This window comes from Lycium barbarum, chromosome 3 (assembly GCF_019175385.1).
Source record: "Lycium barbarum isolate Lr01 chromosome 3, ASM1917538v2, whole genome shotgun sequence".
Classification (NCBI taxonomy): Eukaryota; Viridiplantae; Streptophyta; class Magnoliopsida; order Solanales; family Solanaceae; genus Lycium; species Lycium barbarum.
The window spans coordinates 8,567,471-8,588,586 of NC_083339.1; the positions used below are offsets into that span (position 1 = coordinate 8,567,471).

The 21,116-nt window shown below is 34.5% G+C and overlaps 1 protein-coding gene and 1 long non-coding RNA gene across 24 annotated transcripts; both read right to left on the reverse strand.

Annotated features, from left to right (window-relative positions):
• Window positions 1-1,129: 1,129 nt before the first annotated feature.
• On the reverse strand, window positions 1,130-13,199 carry LOC132630164 (protein CANDIDATE G-PROTEIN COUPLED RECEPTOR 7-like). Of its 4 annotated transcripts, XR_009578494.1 has the most exons (3): window positions 12,313-13,199; window positions 2,930-2,987; window positions 1,130-1,403 (listed from the first exon to the last, which is right to left on the reverse strand). XR_009578494.1 is itself a non-coding variant. In XM_060345741.1 (2 exons), exons 1-2 carry the CDS (start codon window positions 12,803-12,805, stop codon window positions 1,366-1,368), a joined length of 531 nt encoding a protein of 176 aa, XP_060201724.1. In that variant the 5' UTR covers window positions 12,806-13,190; the 3' UTR covers window positions 1,130-1,365. The 4 variants fall into 4 exon arrangements, 3 of the variants coding, with proteins under 3 accessions (XP_060201724.1, XP_060201725.1, XP_060201723.1); XM_060345741.1 differs by lacking the exon at window positions 2,930-2,987 and having other exon boundaries at window positions 12,313-13,190; XM_060345742.1 differs by lacking the exon at window positions 1,130-1,403 and having other exon boundaries at window positions 2,693-2,987; window positions 12,313-13,189.
• An 889-nt stretch (window positions 13,200-14,088) lies between these two features.
• Window positions 14,089-20,774, reverse strand: LOC132630166 (uncharacterized). Of its 20 annotated transcripts, none has more exons than XR_009578513.1 (5): window positions 20,624-20,774; window positions 19,792-19,883; window positions 17,150-19,661; window positions 14,774-14,858; window positions 14,089-14,444 (listed from the first exon to the last, which is right to left on the reverse strand). It is a non-coding gene; the product is annotated as an uncharacterized LOC132630166 (long non-coding RNA). The 20 variants fall into 20 exon arrangements; XR_009578503.1 differs by having other exon boundaries at window positions 17,150-19,693; XR_009578510.1 differs by lacking the exon at window positions 20,624-20,774 and having other exon boundaries at window positions 17,150-17,281; window positions 17,887-17,941; window positions 18,064-20,613.
• Between the last annotated feature and the right edge of the window lie 342 nt (window positions 20,775-21,116).

The window sequence follows — 21,116 nt, forward strand, 5'->3', positions numbered from 1 at the left end:
AAATCAAGAAAATAAACATAATTATACCCCCACTGTTTATCAATAAAATCTTCATGTTTCTTCATATTTTGTAAAAACTTATAATACTAATAATGCGGGAAAAAACACTCAAGTACATATAACAGAAACAAATTAAAAGAAATTTACCTGATTGGACAAGCAAAATCAAGATATGGACAAGGGTTTCGGGGTTCGCTCAAGGAGAAGGAAAAACGACTAGTTTCTCGTCTCTCTCTTATTTACGATATATATTTATAAGGAGCAAAACTAACCGCCTCTTTTTTTCTTTGCTAAAAAATAAACCAAACTTATTGAATTTGGTTCAAAAATATCTTCCTTCATCCTATTGTTATCAAAAATGTCCTCAACATTATATTTTGGCGCCTCTCCTTCCACCTATTGGACCTAATATGTCCTCAATGTTATGTTTTTGGCTTGGGTTTTGCTGAAGAAGAAGAAGAAACGAGAAGCTTCTGGTCTCTCTCTCCATATAAAAGGAGCTTCATGTTCGATTAATGTTTTCCTCTTCCTTTTTTTTTCATTGTGGGGCTTATATTGTTTTTGCATCACAATCACCGAAACGATAAGCGGGAAGTGTATTTTTCAAAGTAACAACGAATTAAAGAAGAAATCTACATGAGGTACGCTCCCTTTTCGTGCTATGGTATATAGAGCGGGAAATGGACTATTATAGTGAATCTCAAGTTTCATCCTCATGTTTGGTAAGGGGAATAGGAATAGATAGCGCTCTTAGTTAGCTTAGGAGCGGAGGTACGAGAAAAAAAGGGAAGTTTCCCTCGACTAAGCAATTTCCACTAGACATGTTTACTTCCATTGTAGGTAATGTATTTGGGTTCAAAGCCCTAGGCACTCTACCTCTAGAAGAACTGCGAATCCCTCTTTATATTAAAACTTTTCAAGGTCAGCCTCATGGGATCCAAGTTGAAAGAGATTCAGTTATTATAGTACGTATGTTTTCGTTGTTTAAAAAAAATCAAGTCTTTACTAATAATTAGTTGTCATGACCCAACTAGTGGATCTAGCGGGCATCCACACTAACCCCCTTGGTGGGTGAACCATTCCCCTATTCAACATTCAGTTCAAACATATGAAAAGTAATTAGAAAGAATTAAGCAGTCTCCAAACCAAAACAAACTACTAAGTGCGGAATACTAATACATCATCCCCAGAATCTGATCTGAATCTGTACAAGAGCCACTAAATACTATAAGTTTGAAGACTACAAGTCTGACATATAAATACTATCTAAGAATACAAAGAAAAGACAAGTAAGGATAAAAGAATCTCCGAGCTGCGAAATCCATCAAATGCTCACCCTGGAAAGTCTGAAACTGAGCCTCCGGATCACTCACGAGGTGCAGAAGAGGAACCTACTACGAGCTCTGCACTCAGAAAAAGAGTACAACAAAGTAGTATCAGTACAAACACCATGTACCGGTAGGTATCATAGGCCGACAACAATTAGTTCACATATATACGAAGAAAGAAATCGAAAGGTAAACACTCAAGCAGTCAAGTATAAATCACAACAATATCCAAGATCAGGAACAATACACATGATATAATGCCATAGCAGAATCAATGATATGAATAAATGAAGTAAATGAGTGCATATGCAATGCAATGCAATGAAATGCACTGGCCAACTGTTTGTCACCGTACACAGTGACGGACCCAGGATTTTGAGTTCGGAGGTGCTTGATAATAATATAGAAGTAAAATTATCACTTCATGGGTGCTCTATTAGCTATTTATATCTGTTTTCTTTATATTTTCTATACAGCTATACACTCCGTGACTGAGTTCAATGGGTGCTGGAGCACCCAAAATTTGCTAGTGGGTCCGCCCCTGACCGTACACACATGCTACGGACGAAAATCCTCCACTTCTCGGTAATCATGAACTATAGGGACTCGCGAAGTCCATATACCAGTCACTCCGCACACAACCCAGAGATGACTTCCACAATACTATCCACTCCGCACATAGCCCAGGAGTTGACTTGCATATTAACCTATACACAATCTTCCACTCCGATCGCAATCTCGGATGTTTCCTTTCTCACTTGTCATCACCAGTACCAAGTCACAGTTCATATCAATGTATCATGTAAGATGTGTATGAATGATATGCATGATGTCAATATCAAGTGTAAATCATAATCAAGATCTCATTCGTGCCTTTACATGAGCATACATGACAATACCAATCCTAAATCATTATCCTTTCCTTTTCTGATGATAAGTGAGCGATGAATGCATCACAAACACAACCTAATAAACGAGCGACGAGCCCAACACGCCACACATGAAGCAAGACCAATCGCTATAACAAGGCGACAAGCCCACATAGTCAACAACAATACCAACCCAAGAGTATCCATCCCAACTTCATACTCGAAGGCTTAACATGCTTTCCCCGTCAATAACTAAATCCTACATATGTTTCACTAATTAGAGTCTAACCGAAAGGTAAGCTGTAACCTACCTCGATGCTAAGCTGGTGCCACGAACTTGTCACGCCCCGAACCATGGTCTGGGCGTAACACGGCACTCTGTGCCTGATTGCATGTGACCGAGCGAACCACATGGCTTGCTGAACCATCATGAGGCATACATGAGCGAAAATATAACGTGAAGTGCATGATGAGCTTTTATAAAATATAGTAAGTCATAATATTAAACATAAATACTTGATTAAGTCATGAATGCGGCCAATATCATAAGTGAGCCAAACTAGCTAACCAACTCTGGAAGTCTAACATGACACTTGTCTTATCTATGAAACCTCTAACATGAGTCTGAAAAACACGTAACATACTTGCTGGGACAAGGCCCCCAACATACCTTTAGATGCAAAACTAGATAAAGAAAGATAATGCCTAAACCCCGAATGAGATGGGGCTCACCAATAAGATGGTACGTGCAGATCCTAATGAGCAGAGGCGTCGTCCTGTAAATCAGTACCTGCATCGTGAAATGCAGGCCCCCGGGCAATAAAAGGGGACGTCAGCACATTGAATGTACTGGTATGTAAAGCAACTGAAAGAAATAATATGGGACATAGAATAACATGATAAGAACTGAAACTGAAAACCTGGACATGAACATGAGCATGAGCATGGGTACATATATATATATATATATATATATATATATATATATATATATATATATATATATATATATATATATATATATATATATATAAGCAAAACATGATAAGTAGGGAGAGCATTTCATAAACGGACATGTCATATCACCACGTGGGTACATGGAGTCTGGTACCTCGCCGGACCAGCAGAGGCCTCATACCTTGCCAGGGTATAAGGTGGTAACGTGCCTGATGGATCCATTCAGTGTAAAATTAAGTTATCGTCCTTTCTGGGCAAAGCGATCCTTGTCCTACGGTGGCTACGTAGTTTCAGGCTATCTGAGTCTTCTCGGTAATTCGTGCAACTCCCAAAAACATGAACATAATATAGTTGGCTAAGAAGCCCATGATTTTCGTGAATTAACTTATACTTGTCTTGCAATCATGATTTCACGAAATAACTTGTAAACATGGTTTCATGAAATAACTTGTAAACATAGTTTCATGAAATAACTTGTAAATATGGTTTTATGAAATAACTTGTATTTAGTATGTATGTATCTTGTATCATAGCATGAAAGTAATTATATAATATACTTGCATGAAAACTTGTAGACATGTAGGATATTCATGAAATAATCATTTTTATTTAAAAAATTGCATGCAAGAACCCATGGAATACGAGACATGGGTTTTCATGTATTACGGACGGATTCTCAATAATCATAAAGAAATATTAAGAATTCAATGATGGAATTATAATAATTCATACATAATATAATCATAGACATAGACCTAGGGTTATCATGAGCATGGTATAGAAACCCTAGTTTTAGTAGAGAATCATAATTTATGGATTATGAGGCGTAGGGAAAAACAATGATGTTCCCATACGTAGATAGTAACTCTACATACCTGGTAATGCTCCAAACTTGAATTAAAGACTTTAACTTTGAAGAAGATTTCCAAAAACTTGAATCTTGAACCTTGAGATGAGTTTTCTTGAAAACCCTAGGTTAGGAATGATGATTCTTGTTTAAATTACAAGGATATATATTAGAATTGACTTGGAATTATTATAATAGGCTTACCTTAGTGTTCTTGATGATGGGAGAGAATAGAAGGTCATTCTAGGGCTTGGGGGTGTGAAGAATGAAGTGAAAAAACCTTAAAACAAAGTTTTAAAATTGTTGTTGGACCCATTTTACGCCCTATTTTACGGCCCATAAAAGTTTTACGGACCGTATTTCCCACCGTAAATCAATTACAGTGATTTGGGCTTTCTGGACCAATTGTACGGCCTAAATATACGGCCCGTATATTCCACCGTAAATCGGCATAACACTGTTTTAGTAAAACCGACATAACGTTTTGTACAGATGTCTGTTTGACCTCCATAATATACCGTTGGAAAGGTATTTCAAAGATATACAACTTTCAAGGAGGAAATTTTCCCAAATTCCTTACAGACTTTTCCGTATACTCATTTTAATTGAGACATGGTGCAAACTCACTTGAAAACACGCTCCGTAGGGTAGCTTCCGACTTTCCTTTGCTCAAGGAATCTTCTCATGTCTTGATTGGGTTTCAAACACCATTTATACACTACTCAAATTGGGTTCATTATACCCCCGTCTTATGAGTCAAATTTTAGCCCGAATGCACGAGGTGTTACAGAACTGTCAAACGTGAGCCTTGCCCTTCCGAAGAGCCTCCGAATACTCAAAGTCTAGTCGTTATCGAAATCTAAGTTAGAAGCGGAGATAAATGATACCCATATTGCTATACATTCGTTCAAATCGGAAATCAACTATAGAAAGGGGGAAATCGGACCCACGAGGGTAAAATGGAAATTTCAAGATTGGAAATGGTAACCTGTTCTAGAAGTTCAATTCCACTCTCCAATTGCTAATCAAACTCAATTAGTTATCAATTTCATCGTTTAAGAGAAAACCCCCAAATCAGGAATAAACCCTTTCTATCCAAAATCAATTCCTCAATCCGAGTTAGAGATCCAAGCTTATTACCTACTAATTCACGAAATTCCATGTTTAGACTAGTCAAATTCATAAATTAAACTCATATACATAGCCTAGCATTCAAATATCAAAGTTAAAGTTGAAAACTCATCTTCTCCAACTAATCCCACTAGTTTTCACTACAGATTCCAGCTTAGGAAGGTAGATAAACATAATACAAGGGGAAAAAACTTACCCCAAGACGAAACAACTCTGAAAGCTCTTCAAATCGCCCTTAAGTCACTTAGAGATTTAATTTCGGGAATGGGACAAGAGTGGTTCAAAATGGGATATTAAATGCTTTCTGATTCAGCGATATATTCGCTCCCGCGGAATAGGTTCCGCTTCCACAAACTCTCCTCGGCGGAGAACCATCCGTTGAGGCGGATCTCATCAAAATATCAGGGACTCGCGTCTGCGGGCCAAACCCCGCTGAGGCGTAAATAGTCTCGTTAGGGCGAGACACCATAAACCAGTAAAAATCTGGTTTTCACCAAGCTTCACCCCAAATCCTGACATCCATCCGAGGCCTCCCGGATCCAAACCAGACATGCAAACATATGTAAAAACACGCTACAAACTTACTCGTGGCCTCGAATTTCGAACGGGAGTCTATTTGACCGAGTCAACCCCCAAATGGCCAAAACTAACTTTCCAACCAATGGTACAAAACGCTCCCGATTGGCTCGGGAACTAAACTGAATATCCCACCAAGTCACAATCGACCTTCCGGACCTCACGAAATTGACGGAATTCTAAAAAAAGTCCGTTTACCCAAAAGTCAACTATTGGTCAAACCTTTTTTAGTCAAAAGCTCTAACTTCCTCAAATCATTCTAAAACACACCTGATGACCTCGGGAACCGTGTCGCCCATCCCCGCCAGTCAAAATCATACCTACAGGGCTTGGGAAAGGATCAACGGGGCCAAAGGGATCAAAAGTGTAATAACGACCAAACGGGCCGTTACATAAGTTATGTACATTAATGGTTAAATAGATTTCTTTGCTGGTTATATTATTGGAAATTTTTTATGGTTGATAATAATGAGTTTCTTTTTAAAAAAAATGAGTTGAATCAAATTTTAATGATATTAATAACTTCTATAATCGGGGAAATTTACGTGAATAAACTATGAGTTTACCAATGTATCTTTCAGGATTGCGAACTTGGGCAAATAGACTATTGTACCTAGGCAAAGGGCCAAATATACCCTTGAACTATCGGAAAAGGGTCAAATATACCCTTCATTATACTTTGGGTCTAAATATACCCCTGCCGTTATACTTTGGGTCTTAATATACCCTTGCCCTTATACTTTGGTCTGAATATACCCCTCATTTTAACGGAGATACACGTGTCATTATCCTATTGGTCTATTTTAAACTATCACTAATTAATTAAAATTCTACCCATAATTAATTATCCAATTAAAAAGACTCATGGCCATACAAGCTTCTTCAATGGCCGACGATGACCATGGCAATAGGTATGGGTAACTTGTCTGTCTCAATGAGAAGATGGAGTGATTGAAATTTAGAGGCTAGTTTCCCAGGAAGTAATTGCTCAGTTGGTAAACCAGCCATAAAAGTTCTCTCACGTTTTCATATTGAGCAAAGAAATGTCAACTGAAATAATAATTCAATTTCAATAGAGAACTGAAATGACAACTGAAATCATAATTCAATTTCAATTTTAACCAGTAGTAAGCCCAACAGTAATAACTTTTAGGATCCTTGTGAGAAGATACAGTGCTTCAATAACCCCTGATTTGTAAGTAATGTTGCTGGATAAGTTGCCACATTCTTGGGGATAGTGTTGTACTATGTCGAGAGTCGATAAACAGCCGACGGGAGGGTGATGCCATCGTCACTCCATGGTTCCATCAGAAACAACTATCTTCCATGGGTATGAGTCTTTTAATTGGATAATTAGTTTGAATTTTAATTAATTAGAGGATAGTTTAGAATAGACCAATAGAATAATGACACGTGTACCTCCGTTAAAATGAGGGGTACATTCAGACCAAAGTATAAGGGCAAGGGTACATTTAGATCTAAAGTATAACGGCAGAGGTATATTTAGACCCAAAGTATAATGAGAGGTATATTTGACCCTTTTCCAATAGTTCAAAGGTATATTTGGCCATGAGACAGAAAGTGAATAGTTTCATCCGGAAAATACTATAACGGATGTTATTAGTTGAGCTAAGTCAAATTGAATGAAATGATCATATGAAGTATATACTCTTTTCATTTATTCTCTTCTATAAGAAAATCGAAATATAAGATGTCTTTTCCGTATTTCCAATTGGGAACTTTTATTAGAAATAAGGTTAAAAGATCATACAATTTGAAGCATTAAAATATCTTTTTTTGGCTACACATGATCTTTGCCTGCTTCCTCAGTTGATCCATGATTTTTGGGTACCACAGTAACTTAATTATCAATGTCGTCAACAACAACAACATACCCAGTATAATCTACAAGTGGGGTCTGAGAAGGGTAGAGTGTACGCAGACCTTACCCCTACCTTGTGCTTAAAACTTTACACTTCCTATATCAACTATATTCACAAAATTATGTATTTCTACTGAAGTGCGGCTTGATACAAAATTGTGTATCGACCTCATACATAATCCAGATGACTCATCTTAATTTGATTGTTTTAATTCCATCATAATGTATATCTTCAGTGGGCTTAAATTGTTTAAGGAGAATTAATCATTTCAATGACAAGGACAATCCAGAGACTTGTACAATAGACAATGTCTAAACATTCCGAAGAAAGGAAGTACACCAAAGCACAACTTAGAGAAACCTTTGCCCACAAATGGATATATCAGGTGTGGTATCTTTTGCACTGTCCCCATGCAGAGACATGAGAAGCCACTGTTAATATCATCTCAATACAAATATAATTCTCCTCGTACTGATCCACGAAATCCCCTTGAAACCCAGTAGGCCCTTATTCAACAAAATTGTTAACAGGTGGTCAACTGTTGATGATATATATACTTATAAAACCGTCAACTGGTTCGGTTTAACCGGTTAAAACCGGTAACCGGACCGTTAAAACCGGAACCGGAACCGGTAGAACCGGTTAACCGGTTCCGGTTAACCGTTTAATTATTACCGGTCCGGTTCCGATTTTTTTGAAACCGGAACCGGACCGGTTAAACCGGTTAAACCGGTGAAATAAAAAATAAAATAAAAATTAAATTATAGCCGTTGGGCGTTGGGCCTTTGTCCGTTAATGGACCGTTGGCAACGGTCCATTTGCAAAAATGGCCGTTGTCAAACGGTCATAAAATTAATTTTTGGCCCCCAACCCTCCAAACTTTTTTTTTAACACTTTAACCCATCCCTCACCCCTATATAAACCCTTTTTCATTTTCATTTTAATTCACACCAATTCACTCTTCTCTTTCTCTCAAATCTCAATCTCTCAATTATAGTTACTTTGCAATAATTAGCCATTTTATATTTCTCTCAAATAAATATTACAAAGTCTTATTATAATTTCAACTTTCAATTATTAATTTTGCAATTATAATATTGTTGGTGGAGTTGGTCGTTTTGCAACAATCCGAAGTAGCTTTAGTGGATTTGCAATTCTAGCCGCCTTCACTTTGTTGGAAATTAATCCGGCAATTTGGTACCTTCGTTCCAACTCTATCTTTATTTTTCGCAATTTAATTTACGCAATTTAATTCTAGCAATTTATTTTTCGCAATTTAATTTACGCAATTTAATTCTAGCAATTTATTTTTCGCAATTTAATTTACGCAATTTAATTCTAGCAATTTAATTTGTTGTAATTTATTTTCTTGTGATTTATTTGATTGTGATTTAAATTAATTCTATTTAATAATGTCAAAGAGATTAAGACGTGGTGCCGTTAGTAGTAGTGGTATTGTTAGGGGTGGGCTTAATGAGGAAACATTTGTGGAAGAAACACCTAATTTAGGTATTGATGTTGGTGGAAATAATCCACTTTTAGGTCATGAGGCAATGCAACAACATTTTACCGACACTTTTAATGAAGATGATGATGATGATGAAACACAACCCCCCGAAAATACCATAGGAGATACATGTCCTGCACAATCACATACACAAGACAAACCGCCTAGAACTCGTAAGCCAACAGCTAAAGTTTTGAAATTTATGACTAAGAATAGGGAAAATCAATCAGCTACATGTACCCTATATGGACAAGTATTTAGTTTTAAGCAAGGAACTGGTAAGGATGATGGTACACTAAATGATCATATGAGAAGCAAACATATGGATGTTTGGGGAGAGCAAACGGGTTCAAATGTGAGGGGTATTCAAATGACGATAGACCCACGAACCGGTAGAAATTTTAAGTATGACAAGAAAAAAGAGCGTGTAGAAATAGCTAAAATGGTAGCTTATGATTGTTTACCATTTTCCTTTCCCTCGGGTTTGAGGTCTGTTACTTACATTCGACGTTGTTATAATCTGTTATTTGAGGGTATTCCCAGAAGTACTTGTAGAACCGATGTTACAGATTTGTTTAAAAAATATAGATTTTATTTGCGCCATGTATTTAATTCTTTAAATTGTAATGTTTGTCTTACCGCTAATTTGGGTCTTAGTCTTAACAAGTTAGATTTTTTTGCTATTACATGTCATTGAGTTAATGACAACTGGGTTATGCAAAAAAGAATTATAGCTTTTTTATATGATGAAGGAAAAAGTCGTCACGATGGAAAAATTTTAGCGGATTCAATGTCTACTATTATGAGATTTTTTAACATTTATAGAAAAACACTTTGTATTGCTTTAGATAATGCTTCTAATAATACAAAGGCGATAGGTCTTATAAAAAGAGAACTAAACCCTCCGCTAAAAAATATTTTTCATGTAAGATGTAGTTGTCACATTTTAAACTTAATTGTTAAAGATGGTCTTGTGCATTTTGAAGATTCTGTTCAAAAAGTTAGAGATGCGGTTGCGTTTCTTTTTTGTAATGCTAATAGGGGGGGAAGAATTAGAGATTTTAAGAATGCTTGTGTGGAAAATAACCTTAGACCTAGAAAAATTCAAGTAGAAATTGAGACTAGGTGGAACTACACTTACATTATGCTACAACAAGCATATGAGTATAGGATTCACATACAACAAGTTCACAACAAATATAATATTAATAGTGATGATTGGTTAACTTTTACGCATTGGAAAGATGTTAAAGAATGAGTTGAACTCTTAGAAATTTTTTATAATGCAACTCTTGCTTTTTCTAGACAATTCTATCCTACGGTATCCGGAATTTTAGCCTACTTAGCGGAAATAGCTAGAGTTTTACAAGAGTATAAATATAAACTCGGTTATCAAGTGACTATTTTTTAAATGATAATCAAATTTAAGAAGTATTTTTTTTCTATCCCAACTTTATTTATATTGGGTTTGCTTTTAAATCCTTGTTTAAAAGTGTCTTATACTACAAATTTGGTTAGTCAAATTTATACATTTTTAGAAATTGAAGAGGGAGTTCAACCATCTTTAGCTGAAGCCGAACTCGCTATTGATGATGAGTTTAGAAAATTTTTTACTCATTATTCTAGTTTGGAAGAACGTGCTACACCCGTTGCTCCACGCCTTACTACTTCTCAGAGTAGCAAAAAGGGCTTGTCGGGTTTAAAAGTTTTACATTCACAGCCAACTTCTTCTTGTACTGCAAACTTTGATGAATATAACTTTTATTTGATGCAGTCAAATGTGGATATCAAGGAACTGGATGACTTGGACGTCTTAGCATGGTGGAAGAAGTACAAGACAAGTTATCCGGTACTTTCAAGAATGGCTCGAGATATCCTTACGGTTCAAGTATCAACCGTGGCTTCGGAGAGCGCATTTAGCCAAGGAAGACGGCAAATTGGAGACCATAGAAATTTATTATCCGGCGGCTTTAGCTTGCAAGTACTAGTGTGCATTCGCGATTGGATAAGATCGGAGCGACGCAACCAAAATTTAGAAGCGGAGGAAGGCGAAGAGGAAGAAATTGAAGATTTGATAGCTAGTGGACCGGACCAAATGAAAGACTTTGAAGATATTTCCATGACCGAATATGATATGGGGGAAATTAACGAAATGATTCAAAATTGGTGATTTTATTATTCTACTATTTCTGTACAACTCATGTATTATTTGCAAGTTAAAAAAAAACTACAACTTGCAAATAAATGTTATCCAAAAATGAATAAAATATATGGCTTATTGAGCTTTCTTCTATTTACTTGTGTTCATATTAAAAATAAAAACTCGAAAGTTATATACTTGAAAAATAACTAAAATATACTAAGAATATACTTATAATATATAGTATACTATAAGTATAACTTAAACATATATATATAATATATATACGTATATACGAATTTATAAACTTAGAAAAAAATTAAGCTATAAATAACATAAGTTATAATATATAAGTTATAAGTATATATAGTATACTTAAACATATATATATATATATATATATATATATATATATATATATAAGTTATATAACCTAAGTATATTGATATATATATGTATATTCTTACTATATTTTAGGTATATGTGGTATAACACTATAACTTAAGCATATAACTTAATATATATATGTATACACGTATATTCTGTATTGCTGACTTGCTGTTAGCCTGTTAGTCAGTAAATATTTAAACTTTACTTATAAACTTGTATAACATATGTAAATATACCTACAATATACTAATAAATACTATAATATATATATATATATATATATATATATATATATATATATATATATATATATATATATATATATATATATATATATATACAAAAAACAAAAACAAAAAAAAGTTTTGGAGACTTTGAACTGGACCGGTTCCGGTTCGAGATTTCAAATCGGTAAACCGGTCCGATTCCGGTTAAACTGGTTAACGGGCTTATATACTTATCAGTGCAGTAGTGTTACTAGGGGTGGCAAAACTAGCCCATTTTGACATGTCTAAATTCAGCCCAAACAGTCCATTTGTCACACCTATGTCACTATATAAGTGGACACAACTAAAGCCAGTCCAAGATGAGCATACTCCAGTACTCCAGGACAAAATTTCAAAAATATACAGCCCAACATAAAATATTATGCCACGTAGCCCATTACACAATTTTACAAAATACCTGCAGAGAGATAATCTTTAACGCGACCATCGAGATTATAAAGCTCAGTCCTTACATCCATAGAAACCTTCGATTCAGGTGCACAATTCGCGAAAAAAAGCAAGTATTCATTAGGTGAAGTGACAGGATAAGTGTTATCAAACGACGAATTAGGTGGAGGAGAAAGATCACGAAAAGTGAATAAATGTTGTACGAAATTGGAATCAAGTACACAGAAATTAGGCTTTTGTTGAAGTTCAATTAGGACTTGAATTAGGGATTCTTCAGAAAGGAGGAAGAATCCTAAGCGGGAGAGATCAGGGGTCGTTACGGTGGGGATAACGGAAACGGATGAAACGGAAATGGATGTTTGGCCAGTGTGTGTGAACCCGAATCGTTCGAAGAGGATCATGGGTCGGTTATCGGATCGGATTTTGAGGTTTTTTATTTCGGCGAAAGTGGGCGAGGTTAGGGAGAGGAGGAGGAGAAGGAGGAGGAAGGGTAGTTTCGTCATTTTGACGGTGGTGGTGCACGGCGGAGGAGAAATGATCGGGGATTTTTGGTGAAGGGAAAGTAGGGAGAAAATGAAAATCTGGTGTAAGATTTTACGGGATAATAGCTTTGAAATGACGTTATTGGCCCTACCTGCGTTAGATCTGAGGCATTTGGTGGGATCTAAAACCAAGGGAAAGGCAAGTCTTTGTTTTTCACTCCCTCCGGATAAAAAAAAAATTGTTTGTTTAGCCTTTTTTTTGTTAACAAAAGTATTTATTTATTAAATAAAGAAATAATTAATCTTATCTTTTTAAATTTATTTCTATTAAGTGTTATATGATCAAAGTTCAATGTCTATTTAATTAGGAGTAGTGTAGTCAAATTACATATTATTTTTTTTAGAATGAATAGTTTCTTAAGGGGTGTGTAAATAGTTAAGTGAATTTTTTTTTTATCTAGAGGGAGTAGTATATGTGAAGGAAATTATGCTCCATTCAAAAAGATTATCTTATTTTCTTATATTATTAGTTTACCTCAAAAGATTGACACAGTTTATATATATTTTTTTAAAAATAACTTTACGATATGATTTACAGTCATATAAATATTTAAAACTTGTTTTGAATAACATATTTCAAAAGCATTTCTTTATTTCTTAAATTTCATGTAAGTCAAATTAAGACAAGATTTTTTAGACGGAGAGAGCAATACATTTATATGGGTAATCTATTTCCTAATACTTACGACTAACTTTTCTTTTTGTATTTAGAAATTAGTATTCTTATCCTTTCAATTTGTTTGTCTGATTTTTTACTTGATATAAAGTTTAAGAAAGTAAAGAAGAATTTTGAATGATTGTTAACTAAAGATATGTCAAATGCCAAAAATATTCAGTGGTCTTGAAGTTATTCTCTTGTTGAATAATAAATAAAAAGTAAGCTAAAATTTCTAACGAGGAAATAAAAAAATGGTCCTTATTTCTGAGTTAGGTTCAAAGTAATTTCTTTAATATACTCTTAAGCAATTTTAATCTGTTAACAAATTATTAAAAGTGAGTATGTTTTTATGTACAATCAAATATTTAAGAACTTAGATTTGATATACCTTGTTTATGAATTATTGTTTAACAATCCGGAGTAAGATTTACAAGGAGGGTGACTTTGAAATGACGATATTGATCCCCACGGGCATTAGATCTGAGGCATTTGTTTGGTGGTCCAGAACCAAGAGAGGTCTTTGGTTTTTATATTTACTAGATGGTTGAAGCCCGTGCAAGGCACGGGCCTGTGCCCTACATGGAGATTATTTTTTTCCTTTTTTGTTATAAAATTTACAATATGATCTATACATTTGGATAATGTGCTTCAGGGAATAAATTGTGCCGGCAACAATGTCTAAAATAAGCTTTGAGTTCAAAAGCATGCTTTGCTAGAATGCTATTTAAAAATATAACAATCTTATCATATAGAAATAACTTAGCAGTAGATTTAATCAACCTCACTTTTTTCCCCAAGCTGGTACAACCTTTCCGTCACTTCTCTTAATCCTCATCTCCATCTTTTTTGATAACATCTTCCATATCTTCGGATTCATCATCTTCCGCAGCCTTGCCAGTAAACCATGACAGTACAGGAATTATTTTATCCCGAGTTGTTCAGCTACAAAAGCACAACATATAACATCATATTTGTAATCCCAAAATCAAATAATGACGCATAAACAAAAACTGAATTTCCTTGGACAAAGAGGAAAGTAGAAGTGAATTAATACTAAAGTAAGCATCCCAACAACGAAGAAATCAGCAGCAGACCCAAACTAAAGGGAATTTTCCAACAAAGACTATATTTGGCCCACTATGCAGATCTCAAACTGTAAGCATGTAGCTTGATTAGGATAAAATGACAATAATGTGTATTTCGCATGTTGAGTCGCACACCCAATTAGTAAGCATCTTTCTTTCGAATGAATTTGCATCTAGATCTTGTACCTTGCAGTGATTAACGAAGTTGACTCGTTAGCCAACAAATATTCTTCTATCCATCATGAAGAGTGCTTTGTGAAGGTCAGACAACCTTGCAAGAAGTGAACGAACAAAATTACCTTCTGAACGAACAAAAATTACCTTGAGAGCTAAATTCTTATGAACTGGTGCTAAACCATGAAAGTATTTAGGGTCCTCTCCGATATCAATCTTCACCCAAGATATGATTTAGTTGCTTCATATTTCATACACTAAATAGATGAAAAACTAAGATTTTTTTTTTTTTTATTAGAATGACACATATAGCTAACATATCCTGTTTCCATAATAGTTAGATGAAGAATTGATCGCAACATACTGATAATCAACTGTAAAATCTTTGCATACAAACATATTACCCAACACCAGGCCACAAATGACAAGTACAACCCGGAGGTACAAAACCTTTTCCATGGCTTTCAACCTATAATAGCCAAAACCAGAAAACTGAAACTTTCTTAGGAAACAAGAGAACTGTATAGGCTAACCTTGAATGGAACAGAAATATCTCATTACAGAAAAAAGGATTGATTAAATCCCACAGGTTTTAAGTCAATGGTCAAGACTATTATGATTGAAGCACACTCTTGTATCTTTGTAGCTAATCTTACCACCAGACTAAAATAGCTAATAAACTGCAATAAAAATCTAGACAAATTATGAAGATTTTGTCTTGTCAAAGCAAGGTAAATACAAATATGCTTTATATTCGCACTATAGCTAAATATGCTTTCTATTTCAAGTGAACAAAGGCAACATAACCGATAACATGATTTACTGTTAATACTTCCCAATTTCCAAGAACTAAGAAGTTCCTACTGGAAGAGCAGTCAAATTCCGGGCAAACCAATTCAGCAAGCTAAGGAAAAATATTTGACTTCTGCTGAGAGCATTATAAAAGATCTTAAAGGGTTATGTGCTTCAGTTGCTCTGGTTAAAGCAATTTTGCTTTCCCTTTTTCCCTAAAATATATATTGACAAGGAAAAGGGCCAAAGCATACAAGAAATCAGCAGGTTTAAGCTGATATACGACTCACATGTTGAAGTTCTCTCTTTTTTTGTACCAAAAAACAAACACAATATACATAGGAGTAATGTAATATCACTTATGTAATTGCAGATATTGTGAATCAGTACTTGCTACAGCCATTATAAATTCTTGTTTTTCATTTCATAAAGATAAAAGAAAGTTCATTTATATCCTTCATTCAAATTCCGAACGTTAAGTCAAGCCAAAAAATCAACTTTTTCAGTTAAGTAACACAAGCACATATAAGAAGCCTTTTACAAAGGAGATAAAAATATACATTTAGTGGTGTACGTTATCAAAACTCTTGGAAAATCTGCCATTTATTGGTTTGTGCTCACACGAAGAGGTCAATTCATAATCAACAATTCTTGCAAGAGTCGTGGAAGACGAAGAGGGAAGATAACTTTTCACTGACAAACTTTTGAGAATGGTACCTTGAGGAGGAAAAAAGTATTGGTGATATGCTTGAAACAACTTAACAGTAAACATTTTTCTTTTCTCTGTTTTTTACGGGTGGATTTTTTCTTTTCTCTTTTTACGGATGTGTAATGGAGATTTACTTGTTTTTTACATGCATCTTTCATAGTTTCGGGAATTTTGTTTGGGTGATCTTTTTCTCTTGTGGGTCTTTTTGGTTTTGTGGCTTCACACATGACTCTGGAAGAAACCAGAGGAATTATGGGTGGTGAAAGGGAGAACTATATATGACAATTCTCCAAGTATTATGAGGGTTTTTTCTGTTGATTATCATGACACAATTTGTTCGAAGCTGCTAGATATGCTAAGCAAATGACATTATCAGAGTATCTTGTTTCTATGTTTTTGCTTACACAAATTATTTTGGACTCTGATGAGTTGGTTTACAGGTGCGAATAAATGGAAAAACTTTCTGAATATATATCTAGGTTGATGCCTAATGGAAATATCTGCTTTGGAAGGTGTTTTTCGTTTCATTCTGAAAAGAAAAACAATCCTTTTTTCTTTTAGGTAAAGAAAAGCAAAACTCTTTTTCATTCCTTTATATTAATTCTGTTCTGATTTAACTTTCTTAAGGAGAATATTAGTTGTTCTTTTATCAGTCGGAGCATTTTAGATCTTAACTCCGAGGAAAAGGTGAATGAACCATATCAGGAGAACAGACTAAGTTCCGGTGGTTTACACTTCCCTATTTTGAAATCTTTGAATACAGCATAAGCCGGTCAATGCTGCTCGCACTTGAACTTCTGTCTCTGAATTTCCAACATACCATCGTCTTTTTAACTAACCAAGAACTTAACTGAGGGAATAGAAGCAATGAAATGATCGTTTGGTACCTGAAAGGCTGAAACAGAACATCATCAGGAAGGACTTTTACGTCTTGAGCACTATAGCTGATGTTGCTTATTGTAATCTAGCCGTCATGAAGTAAACAACCAAGATTTGATGTTATTCATTCTTTGACCGTTCTGCTAAAAAAAAAATAGAGTAAATATTTAAGATAAACAAGTAAACTGATGAAAATTAGCTACTGCTTTCATCAATACTGAATAACAAACCCTCTTACTTTTTCCACCTTCCAATTCTTTGCTTACATCAATATATTGTAGTTGAGACAGGAGCTGTTGCACAAGTTGAGGAGACGAAGATTTGACCAAATTATTTAAATCTATTAGGCTAGGAGAATCAGACTTCCTGTATATTTCCCTTGTACGAAAATCAGAAACTTACTTGAATAGGTGAGGGTCCAAGGAAAAAAAAAATTAACATTCTCCCAACTATAAAGAATTTCTCAGAAGACATATCCATATCCATGTTTTTTCCTGATGAGTTTGACAACTATTTTGGCCTCTAAGAACCATTCACAATACATTTAATAAGATCTCATAGAGAGAAATAACTGATGCAGCAAGAAAGTATTTGGCGTATATGCCTCCAATGCTTTTTATAGCAATATACTCCCTTTGGGACAACTAAAGTATTCTTTTTTTTTCGTCAATAGTTCTTGTTATTCCATTTGGACCCCATTAACCCTAAAAGACATAAAATAGAAAGGTTTTGCCAGCCAAATTACCTCGACAAAATAAGGCATATTACTATTGAAAAGCTGCATCTATATCACATTTCCCCTGAAAGAAACGATCTCGTAAGTAATATATACCATTCATAACTTCAGAAGCTCAAAAAAGTAATTAACTGAAACCATTTCTAGTATCACCAGACAGTGAGCAACTATTGGCGGAGACCTTACAAAATGTTTAGTAGTTCCGCAATTCCCTCAGGGTCAAGGTGATAGAAGAATTTGTACGACGTAGTAATTTCTTCTGTTCACAGAAGATGCAATATCTTTAAAAAATTGAAATTCTCATATGAAAATAGCTTTGAGTTAGGGTACTTATTCATTAAGAGGCAGCTCATTGTTGCTTGTGCATTACCAGAGTTTTAGAATTGCCATCAAGCTACAAATATTACCACAAAGGATTAATCCTCAATTTTCTTCAGCCGGATTTGGTTGATGAAACAAATTTTGTATCAACCAGTTATCCCTTTCTTCTCATTTTTGTTTACTTAATCTTTTAATCTCTAACCTATCCAATAAGAATCATCTTAATCTCTATGCATTAACATATTGGTCATTTTTTTTATTGGAAATATCTCTGTTATAGCATGATAACTCAACCAAACAGTTATGAAAACTATATTACCTTTAACAGTCCAGTAACCATCATCGAATCACTTATAAAGTCTATCATTTTGGTGCTACAAATTAAAAGACAATGTAGTTCCAGTACACTTTCATTGAACTTGAAGTCTCAAAAGTAGAGCTGGAGAAGTTACAGTAGTTATCGAATATTAAAGGCTTTCAAAAAATTTAGCTCCTCGAAAAACATACACGAGCCATATAAATTAAATTGATGACATTAGTGTTTGTGTATAACTACCTCCTTAATAGAGAATAGATTACTCTGTGTATAGGGAATGTCGACTTTTCAAGTCTTCTTACAAAAATTTTAGCTATAAGCACCTTCCTCCTTCATGGTCATTTATAGAAACATCTCAATAAGGAAAAGAAGTCCACCTTTAATAACTCTCTTAAAAAAGATTAATAAACACAAACCTCATAAAAGAGTAATAAATGCATAAAGATGCTAAGGTTTAAACTTAAATGCATATAGTAGCATCTTTTAATCATCCAAGAAGATGAGGCACCAGTGAATCAAGAGCAATTTGAATGCTCAACAATTCTTCTTCCCACGATTCTTCAAATTTATCCAATTGTTTAATATAAACAAGGGATACAAAAGTAAGCTCAAAAAATAAATTTTATCACCTTATTTTCATGGCACCTGAAGGGCAAAATGGTAGTAATCTGATGGCATAACATTTGTCTTGATTCCCCTATGGATAGCAAGGAAAGAAGGCCACCCTTCATGTTCTTTGGTTGCCCGCTTTTCTTACTTCTTCTTTCTCGATTAGGGCCAATATTTGCACTGGTGCTCTAAATTCTCCTCTGATTCCATACAATTTCTTCCATTCTATTTATATGTAATGCTAACTGATTAACATTGGAAAATAAATATTACTAACACACTAACAAGAATAACTAAAACCCAGTACAACTTACCCAAATCAAGCAATGTAGATGAAAGAAATCGAGTTTAAAATGATCAAGATCAGTTAAGAATTAATACGGTAAAGAGATAAAAACAAAGAATAATGAAATTACAGAATGGAAAACACTGACACGAACTCGTCAATAAGAAAACCACAGATGGAGAGAGCGTAAAATTGTCAAAAGGACTAACCAACTTCGGCAGACGGAGAACAAGCAACAATTTTGCTAGCACCCTTGAAACCAACATGTTGTTACCTCAGTAATGCTATAAATCAAAGATGACACAAGGAAAATAAACTAAAAACAAAACAACACAAGAATTCTTCACAAGTTGTATCGCAACCACGCAAAAGAAACACATACCGAGGAAAACAAAGGGTGGCCAACGTAAGTATTTTGGTTCCTCGTCTTCTTAATTAACTTTTGGATTTTGCTTATACTATACCAAATTCACCCTACATAGGAAAAGATCTAATTCACTTTCAAAATTTCATTCTACCCAATCAAATCCAGCAAGAACTATATGACGTAGAAGAATCCAAATGTGCACCTAGATGTTTATTTCTAAACATACAAGTGCAAAATAGAAATTATCGACATATACGTATAATCTTAGTAAGAAACTATCAAATTGATATGAAATTTGACGATTTTCGACCAAACTTCCATTACCAACAAATGGATGCAATCTATCAATTTCTTATTCCTAACAAATGTGTGCACAAACAAAGTAAAAATGGGACAAAACAATACAATCACATCTAACTGGACTGACATTTAAAATATAAAATTCTAACTACTGCTTCATGCCTTCTAAGTATCTCTATATATGTATATGTATATAATCTTAAAAAAAAAAAAAATCCCCAATTCACAGGAATGTACGACTTTGCAATTGTTGAAGGTAGTTCTAATTTACCCTAAATTTAACTATATAATAAGAGTGAGCCGATCATTAGCCTACATGATTTAAAATTTCACCATAAATCAACGATCAGTAACCCAAAATACTATACAATTACATGCACCAAATATGAATGTGCAGATCAGATAGAGTTACTGACATGCATGTTAAAAATTTAGCAAAAAATTATGCAAAAGAGTAGGAGAATTAAAATTGAAGCAAAATGGACAAACTTTCAACAGAATCTATAATTGATGACAGCAAGAAAGAAAATAAAAAGGGAAAACTTACCAGATGTAACCATTGAGATGAAGAGTCGAAAATTAGAAAGCACCCAGAAGTGGAGGACGAATACAAGAGAGGACACAAAATATGGAGTGAAAGAAATATGGAACCTGCTGGAACAAGAAAAGTTTTGTTCTGTGTACACGCGTCTTCACATGAGGGAACAAATAAGAACTCATAAAATTGTTATTACGGAACTGCCCTTGATATAGTTAGATATTTACGGAACTGCCCTTGGTCGTACCATCGGCTCACTCTTATTATATAGTTAAATAAAAGTTAAATTAAATAAAAATAAAGAAAATAAAAGAAAAAGACAGAGTAACGAACGTAATTCGGAGGAATTATGTATATTTATGGGTAATCTATTTTCTGTTATTATTATTATTATCCCACACAAAAATAACTAACATTCATTTTTGCATTTAGAAATTAGCAGAACTTATTTCTTTCAGTTTTTCTATTGGTGTCCCATCCGGTATCTAACACCTGCATTGGG